At 28.5% G+C, this 10,361-nt stretch overlaps 1 protein-coding gene across 1 annotated transcript; it reads left to right on the top strand.

The window, feature by feature from the left end:
• Positions 1-3,172: 3,172 nt before the first annotated feature.
• LOC122397652 (deubiquitinase DESI2) lies at positions 3,173-8,294 on the top strand. The gene is made up of 9 exons (XM_043396942.1): positions 3,173-3,337; positions 3,463-3,621; positions 4,337-4,517; positions 4,583-4,655; positions 4,739-4,832; positions 4,930-5,071; positions 5,144-5,291; positions 5,365-5,473; positions 8,222-8,294. Exons 3-9 carry the CDS (start codon positions 4,392-4,394, stop codon positions 8,292-8,294), a joined length of 765 nt encoding a protein of 254 aa, XP_043252877.1. The 5' UTR covers positions 3,173-3,337; positions 3,463-3,621; positions 4,337-4,391.
• The last annotated feature ends 2,067 nt before the right edge of the window (positions 8,295-10,361 follow it).

Raw genomic sequence — 10,361 nt, 5'->3', positions numbered from 1 at the left:
TAAGAACATGTAATTTGCATTACTTGAATAGTAATATTCTTGTTACTTACATATGCTTAAACAACTGTAAATTTTTATATTTTTATATCCGTTCTGTCACTGTTACACAGATGTTTTGTCCAAACTAGTTAAAGTAGCATATGTGGTATTTATAAATATTTTGTACTACTGTACTTGTACTCATATTCTTAGTACTTTACTTTAAATACACTTGTATAGTAAGCATGAATGTTAGGTTTCAGAAAACTATTGTGCGCTTCAAAAACAAATTTATACTATTATTGCTCTTTAGTCGAGTACAGTTTATTTTATTAATCGTACAGTTATGCAGGTAGATTGTACATTTATATAGATACAAATACTTTTAATTATTTAAGGTTTAGTTAGCTTTATGTTTTTTTAATTGGCAAATTATTTAATGTACCTCCTTTAGTCTATACACATAGTAAAATGTTTATCATTTGAAACACAATGTATACAATAATGAGCTTTACAACTAAGATTTTTTTACGGTCTATAGACATATATGTAATTTTTATAAAGGGAAAGTTAACATATAATAAGACATTTTATATATGTTAACAACACTCGGTAGAATTGATTTAAAAAATTGCCATTCTCAAGTATTTTTCATTGCATAATACGTATACCGTCTTCTTCATTATATAATCACGAATAAAAATGTTTTAAGCTTTGTAGAACAATTTGTAATGCAAACAGAACTTTTAAAGTTACGTGTTATACATAAATAATGCGCATACATTCATAAAAATTAAATATGTACAGAACAATCAGGCACAACTAGACTATTAAATCTACTGAAAACGTAAATTGTGTTGCTGTTACATTTGTATAAACTATTTGCCACAAATACATAACTTTAAAATAATATATTTGCAATATAAATTGAATAATAAATTATTTAGCAAACATCATGTTTATTATACTAAGATGACAACCAATGCTTTGTAAAAAAAAAATTATGCTTTTGTTAGCAAAGCATAATTTATTTTGTTAGATAAAACACTTAGAAGTAATAGGAAATTTATTTAACTATAGATTATTGTATTTTTGAATAAAACACATTCAGGTTAATATTAATTAAAGATAAAATCAAATCGCATGCATTTTCGTATATTTAAAAGTCTAATTTAGTATATTAAGAGTATACAAATTTTAATAAGAGGAAGTTTTCAATTAATATGTATATTCTTAGTTAACTTTACAGGTCTGTAAAGTGTAAAAAAACCGGTTATTTTGAAGTTTTTCAAAATCTACTATAAATATTCAAGATTTTATTTATCTGTCAATTGCATTAATAATAAAAAAACATGTAGCACATTTATTTTGTATAAAAATAATATGATTGATTGTAAATTTTCTCATATAAAAGTGGTATCTATATTTATATTATATATTTGTAAATAAACACTGATAGAATTATTGTGATAACTTTGTTAGTTTATGTCATGACAATGTAACTGGTGTATATAGTTTTCAAATATTGTAGGTAATATGCCTCTAGTATAAACGATTTTCAAGCCTTCAAAGCAATAAAAAGACAATAGACAAAAACTAACACATCTAAATAACAATTCCACTCATATTTTTAGCAGAGTTTAGGGACTTAAATCCCTCTACCCCCCCCCCATTGACTAAAATAATTTGTTAGCTGAATTTTAATCAGTACATCATACCGTCTGATTCGATCGAAGGATTCCAATGTTTCTAAAGGCAAACAACGCGTATTTTGGTGAAGAATATGTAGAAATTCTAAGAATATTCGAAAAGTTGTTCCTTAAAAGACAATACTTGGATTCACAAAAAGACAATATTTGGATTAGTTATATTTATATTAATTGTATCTATACCAAAGGGTGATCCTTCCTGGTCAGCATCGCGGAAGATATCTGAAACAGAACATACGCGTGACAATACTCCTGGCGGTTCCAGGAGTACTGAAAAGAATCCGCCAGCTGTGGTCACTTTTATGCAGTCGGATAAAGAAATCGCCCGCCAATCAGCAGCCAGTCCGCTGGGGGCGGCACTTGCTTAACAAAGGTTATAAGAGACCCCTGAGGCCCTCGCGGGGGAGTTATCGCCCAACCGCCAAGCAAGACGGACCGTATCGAGATGAAGAATTTAATTGAAGATTTCCATTCAATCAAAATTGAGGATGGCCAAGAAGATGGTTCACGAGCAGCGGCCAAGGGACAAACCGGTCTTTTTAAAGACCAAGAAAATCTCATTTGTGGGAACAACCAAACTGAACAACTTTTATATTTAACAACTCAGAGACTTTACATCTCTGTTATGGAACAACTTATGCAATAAAACTGAACATGGTATATTTGCCTATATGTATAGGCGAAAAATATACAAATACAAATTGAATTTATTGAATTGATATTAAATAAACATTCTTTGCTATAGAATCAAAAAATTATTATTTGAAATAATAGAAGAATTAGAAAATAAATCGTTTGAAAATAATTTCGAAAGTCTTACTTGATAAACTATATTCAAACGATATATTTCCAAAGTATTGTTTTATGTCAAACATGATCAGTGGGTCTTAAAACGTGTATCTCCGTGTTTATTTCTTTTGCATTATGGAATTTGCTTGTATAAATGTGCCTGTATGGGTCGGAACGTAAAAATGTCTGGACAATCAAGATTCGAAATTGTATCTGACTCGATTTGGGCCCGAACCTGAATGTCACGAGCCAGACTCGCGAAGAGAAGGACAGCAAATCACCATCGTCCTTGAGTTTCAGTTGCTATCAGTACGCTACGAGAGTTAGTCACGATTCTTATAATATCTGTTACAAAGCAGTTTGGCATAAATCGGGTCTGTTTGGGCCTGGGCCCGGATTTCGTCGAGCTAAATGGCACGGGAAGGGATTAAGGAAGTTCGTCGTTTCTAGTGTTCAGTCAACACTGTTGACGTCGATGCACTCGATTATACACTGTGCACGTATGGCAATGAATTTTGAAAACATTCAAAACATAAATAAAATATTTTAACACTGTATTAAAATCGTGCGCGAGTGCTAAACAAAAGTATGTATAGTTTTATACAACTTGACATTTACCTAGAGAAATTTATTCGATATCACTAGACAAATGGTAATCGTTTCTAGGTATAAACAATTTGTATAAATTCCTTTAAAAAATTGCGATGTTGCGATTTTTATGAGTGTACAATTAACAAAGTTTGTGATTAAAAATAAACTATAAACATTTGGAATATGTAACCGAATCTTGAAAGAAAGATTTTTGTTGATTATTTAGTATGATTTAAGTGGGTGGAGGGAGGACTTCTTACCGATACAATGTATGCTATTTGCGAGTAATTTTCATAAGTTTAAATTGTTAAGTGCTTCCTGTCAATAAATATATTAAGAGATTCAATAATCGTTATCAAAATTGTCATACCTGGATAAATGATCAATTTTTAAGCCATTGAAGACTCGGTCGTTTGAAATCGTACGATGACTTCGTGTATTGTTTGACATCAACAACTCTTTCAAGAAACTTTCAAGTTTGACGTGTACTCCACTATTTCATGACAAAGTATAAAGAAATGAGATTGCACTGAAGTCGAAATTTGTTTTTTAGGTAATAGAATTCATTTCTATTTTTCTCGTGCTGTTAAACTCTCGACCCGATGATTCATATTGCATCTTTTTTTTTTTATCCTTACGTTATAAAATAAATCATTCGTAGTATCTTACTCGAGTTACGTTATTACTCAACGTTTTGCATTGCATTAAAATATGCAGCGTTTTATTATTTTCTAGCCGTAACATAGCAATTTTGAATCATGAAATGTAACCATAGTGTTTATGTTTGGTATTAGCATTGTTCTTACATGAACTTTTAAAAATTAAAGGATACAATGTTTATTATATTATCTTTTTATTCATATAAATTTCTGTTGCTAGAGAACTGCATCCGATATTGTGTATCTTGCATATGTTAACATGTTTTTATCGAAGAAGCATGCATTTATTGATTATTAATAGGTAATATTATAATATGCAATGGTACACGACAGAAAGATACACATTTCATTGTGGTCGTTAATGATTATTAGATTGGATGGATTAGTGTTTACTAGAATTTTAGATTTTTTTTTATGTGTAACTTTGTGATATAACTTTGTTATAAGAAAGTGGTTTAATTTTCAAGTATGGCTTTAAGAAAATTGTTTTAAATTTAAACATTGTAAACGATTTTCAAATATTGTTTGACATAATCCTTATTTTGTAGTTATTCATGGCTATTTGCTTATATTAGGTCCAGTATATAGTTGTATGTATTTGCTTATTAGGTGCGTTGGAACATAGGTAGTGCCGCTGTTCATCTCTTCGAGTACAAGTATCTCTATGATGTTTTCGTCAGGTCTTAGTTGTAATCTCTCCTTTCCCAGTTGCCTGGGTTACCCACAGGACAGTGAAGAATTAATACCAAAAATGGCACGTGAGCCAATAATTCTTAATGTTTATGATATGGTAAGAAAACTGTTTCACAATGTTCATGAATGTATCACATTGAACAAGTAAATTCTTTATTTCAGTATTGGATAAATGAATATACTACACCTATAGGATTAGGTGTCTTTCATTCTGGAGTTGAAATTTATGGAACAGGTATATATGTTTATTTGTTATTTCTTTAAAATTAAAATTTTACCTTATTAAAAATATAATTAAACATATTAATCTTTCGATAGAGTATGCGTATGGAGGCCATTCTAAACCAATTTCTGGAATTTTTGAAATCACACCACGAGTTGCCGATGAATTAGGGGAGCAATTTAGATATAGGTGAATTGAATTTTTTTGAACGTGAAATATTTTTATAGCGAAAGTAAATTTATGCAAATTCTATGTTATAGATAGCAATATGTTCTTTTCGTTATAGACAATCGGTACACATCGGTTATACAGACTTCACAGAAGAAGATGTGAACAGAATTGTTACTGAATTAGGAAAAGATTTTAGGGGAGATCGTTACCATTTAATGAATAAAAATTGTAATCACTTCAGTAGCCAACTTACCCTTGTATGTATATAACACTATAATGTAATAATTGTTCGTTGAAGTAATGCTAACAAGTTTTATTATAAACTACAGATTTTATGTGGCCAAGAAATACCTGGTTGGGTAAATCGTCTTGCGTATTTTAGTTCTTGTGTACCATTCCTACAACGTTGTTTACCAAAAGAATGGTTAACCCCTGATGCACTTCAACATTCTTTGAGTCAAGTCAGTTACCATGAAAGCACACCACCTTCCGATACTTCCTTGTAACATTTGGCTAATTCTGTGGAAAGGGGAGGTTCAAAATGCCGTAGGAGTTACACCTTTTAGAGAATTTATGCAACAAGCAAAGGAAGTTTATCGTGACAGTGAATATATATCGCCAGGATTATGGAATCCGAGCAACAAAACCGTCAAAACGAGGTACAAATTTAATATTGTACTCCTGAATTCCACTGGTGATTAATAGTACTGAAAGAATTGCGTTTCTTGCAACATGTCGTCTTCTAAACATAGGACGGCAGTATACAATGTCGCGTGTGTTCTTTGTTGTATTATACAGTCGAAGTTTAATAGATATATAATTAATAGGTAATTAGTCATAAATCAAAGCCGTAAAGAGACTGGACGTAATTCGTTTATTGATTAATCGCATTAATTTTTTAAGAAATTTTCCGTGGCTGAGATTTAATGTATGCAAGAGCTTTTATTTTGTAGCATATTTAAAGATTAATATTTGTGAAATTATTTTAGAATGCATATGCGTAATTAAAATTGTACATTACACATACAAATTTTACATTATATTATAAATATATTTTGTAATGTATCTCCAAAACATTCAGTTACTCGATTTACTCATCTATTATAATTGTTTTTATTATTTATAGTACGTAACATCTTCTCTGTACAGCTGCCACTAATATTGTTAAAAACTTTAAATGAATAATGAATTTAATAAATAATAACATTCATACGTAATAAACGAACAAGTTACATATAGCTTGTTTCTCACATATGATTTAACGAAAATATGTTTTCAGCAAGTACTTTTATAAAACGAGATCGTTTATAATTTTATAATTGAGATATTCTGAGTCGGCGATTTTACACCATAAGGTAAAATTCTGTAAGTGCTCTTGAATTTTGCACAATATAGGATTAAATGCAAATGCATTATAATTTCGAAGGCTTTTGCCAAATATGTAATCGAATGAGTTCTTAAATATTCATGGTATACAAAAAGTATGACTAATGTTGCTAAAAACTGTTGTTATCGTCAAATTTATAATGTTACAAGTTTAAAAATTCATAAAGCAATTTGAATATGATATAAATATGTGAAAATGAAATAAATTCTAGTAAATATTTTAACATAAAAATTCAGTAATAATTAGTATATAATTCAATTTTTTGTTCATTCGGTCTTTACAAACAATATTAGGAAATTACACATCGCATACAATTTAAATAAATGTTATTTCTCATAAATATGTTATGTTCAATATTAACGAGTGGATATCTTTAAGCGGATGATTTGTGAACAAAATTTAGGATAATTTTTCCATTATTTTTTTGTAAAAAAAATCACGGCATGGAAAATATTAAGTACATTTTATTTAAATAATTACATTAAACGAAAATTTTTTTAAGATAAAATTTAGAGTTAGTTTGGAATACCGAAATTATTTAGTATGTTAATGTATACAACATAATAAAATTTATAAATCTAAACTTATGTGCTTCTGTGCAGTACACTTAAAAAAAAAAATTTCTTACTGATGTAACATGTATTATATTTACGAGAAAGGTATTGGAAACAATTAGTCATTACCAATTATCTCATAGCAAAGCATGTTAAGTTTTATATTCTTTACTGACAGCTGTATTAATAGAAATACAATGTCGTAAAATTGATTACTTTTGCGATATAGAAATAGCATAATAAAGTACTAAAGTATATAAAGCACAATATACAGTATAAGTACAAAAGTTTGCGTAACTTTCTAAGTGATCTTTTTTACAATGATGTTCAGTTTATTGTTTCGATAGGGAATTTCTTCTTACTATTAATGATTCCTTTTTTAAATAATAAATGTCCCAACAACTTCTATACCGTCTTATTGATTGCAATAATAACTAAGGATAAAAAATATTTTATATTTGTGAGATACAAACTGTATCAGCCATCCAATACATTTTTTATGTTTATACTTTTTATTATACTATAGTTTATTTAACCTCTCATAATTAGTGCATAGATAGTACTTTAAATCAATTAACATATTGTATTCACAAATAATTTATGATACTATATTTTAAAGCCAAGAAATATACGTACAAGCTTTTTAGTTTATTAATATATTTCCTGTACATAAGTAAATTAAATTATTCGTTAATGTGCCGGTAAACAATGAATTTCAACCAAAAAAATGTATAATATACTTCCTCAATTGTCGAAGATTTTGCACGAACAAAATGTAAGACATAAAAAATATAAATATTACAAAATCTACAAAACGGATGTTCTTCAGGAGGATATATATCTTATAAACATAAAAGTTTGGTTCTCTTTCACACTGTAATAGCGCGTTATTAATAATTTACAACGAAATACAATTCTTCATTTAAAATGCGAATAGTTGCTTGCAATTGTTTTTAATAAATATCGTAAATAATGCACATATTAGTTATAAATAAGTTCATAATATAGAATACACTAAACTAAGTTTGCTAGAAAAAAAAAAGATGATTAATAGTCAGGTCATTACATGCACTGGTGCTAAACCAATGGGGATATATAAATCATTATTAATGGTTACAGAAAGTATTCTAACAGTTCGTAGAAAAAGTAAACTATCGAATCATACAATCTATGTATGGATACATATTATCATTCTATTATCGTGCAGAATGCCGGTCGTATATTTTGATTACGCGTAAAAAGAAAGCATAATTATAGCGTAGTAGTTTTTACATATTATGAAAGATGTATTCGAAATTTCGGTGTTGCGTATATGTGCACGCCAAAACAAAAAGAAATTACAAGAAGAATTAAAGGATCTAAAATCAAGTTGAAATTGCGAGCTTATTTAGAAATTGAATTATTTACAAAAATATAAAATCAATGCTATACAAAGTGACTATTTCTTCGTATGTTATTATCTATAGACAAGACTTGGTTCGAAGACAAGGCAACATAAGACAAAACAGATGCGTCTTTGATTTTAGAACCCTTAAGTAACAATGGCGGAAGATAGGCAAATTATTGAATTCCGTTGGTAAGTACAATAACACGTACATTACTATAATTTATAAACATACCTCGATTACACTTCTAGAATAGGTTCTAGAACTCATTTTTAAACTTTATTTTATTCCGATACGGATAGCAATACCTGTACTATTACATTCTTCGTTCGATAACATTAACACGTTTCTTCTATTAACGGTTCTCTCTATATTTTTAATATAAGAATGTCAAACCTATTGCAGTCGATATATATTTTATTTATAATATATTCTCGTGTCTTATTATTACGCAAATCTGACAAAAACGATGCCTTCATCGTTTTTGTTTTTTGGTATTATTTTCATATTATTATTTTCATTGTGTCGACATTGTTGTCCATCAATGGTGATTTTTTCAGAGTTAGAACTTCGGTTTTATATGTATTCGACGTCGTTTTATGGAAATAAGATGAATTGCACGGAATGTAATGTGTCAATAATTTACCAGTAACGTTTTCAATATTCCATAAAATTTTGGAGACCTTTCTAAACTTTTTTCCGTTAAAATTCGTTATAAATATATGAAAATTCAAATACAAGATTAAATTCAGAATTACTTTTTATATGCATTCCATTTTTGTGTACTTAGCAGTTGAACCGATACTGTGTAATTATTGGCTCCTTATTCGATATGCCCCAAAGACTTTAAGCCAAAGAATTATCGATTCCCGTAATATTTTTTTATAATCAAGCAACCCGGGATTCTTGATCGATAAATGTTATTCCATATTTCTACTGGCATAGAATCCTGAGATAGGTATTTTCTTCTACCAACTCTTTTTCTTTCAGTATAGTTAGCAAATTTTTATAAATGTACATGAAAAATGTATATTTTATATATTAAAACATATAAAATTTTTATGGTGTCTGTGTATTTGATGAAATTTCATTCTTGTTCATTCTAGTCTTATGTCTATAAAAAGAAACTGAAAGCAAAATTTATTGACTATTAGGTAGTTTCTATGATTTTGAAATAATACGTAATTTTTTTCGATTCCATTAATTTTTGAATGTTTTAATATAAAAGTAATAAAGGTGCTGCTCTTGCAAAACTGATTAATATAGAAATTTTAGAGTATCTGATTTAAAATAAGCAGTATAAATATAATCTTTGTAATCATTTTCGATACTGTTCTCAGTCATTATGCACTACACTGGTATCTATATTTAATCGACGTCTTTCTTTTTTTTTTTTTTTTTTTAAATAACGTGGAAATTTTTGTAATGTAACTTATTGTTTAACGACAGCAAAAACAATATGTTTATAAGAGAAAAAAAAAAATTTTCGTTGCAGTAAGGACAAATCAATGTTCAACATCGTTTCTTTACCGTTGTTATAATACTCGTATACTGTGTAAAAGCTTCGTAACCAACTTGTTGAATGACTATCTATTATCAGCAGGAGCATCCGATACATTGCACGATTATTCTACTATTCACACGCTGAATAATATGATGCACCTTACTGCATTATGACGCAATAAAATGTATTAGTCATAAGGCAATCAGATCAATTCACTTTCTCGAAATTTCTTTATGCCGCTACGAATGATTAAGTATATAATTTACTTGAAACTATTCTTTTATACCTAGATTCAAAAGTAGGTACGATAGATTAATTCTTTTATTGCTAGATAATTTGACTGAGATTTCGATTTTATTAACTTGAAGAAAGTTAGTCGCAGTGATTAAAAATTAAAATTATGCAAATAAAATCTGCACTAAAATTAAAAAAAAGAAGAAAAAAAAACGACACCTATTTCGGTAATATATGGCATCGTAAAGCTGGCTCGCTGATCTTCAAACACAAATTATTTACAATAATTTATCATTACATTAATTATAAATTGCCTTGTTAAGTATATAACTTATTATGCATAAATTCTTGAATACCAGAAAGTTATTGCAATGCGTTGTCAAAATTCAATGTGAGATAACGTAATTATCAGATTTTTATATTGAACTGAACAGTTTAAAATGTGCAATTTCTCGATTCAATGCTATATAATAAAGAGTATTA

Source organism: Colletes gigas, unplaced genomic scaffold (assembly GCF_013123115.1).
Source record: "Colletes gigas isolate AHSC1104 unplaced genomic scaffold, ASM1312311v1 Colletes_gigas_Sc00010, whole genome shotgun sequence".
NCBI classification, from domain to species: domain Eukaryota; kingdom Metazoa; phylum Arthropoda; class Insecta; order Hymenoptera; family Colletidae; genus Colletes; species Colletes gigas.
This window is presented reverse-complemented; position numbering and strand designations above follow the sequence as displayed.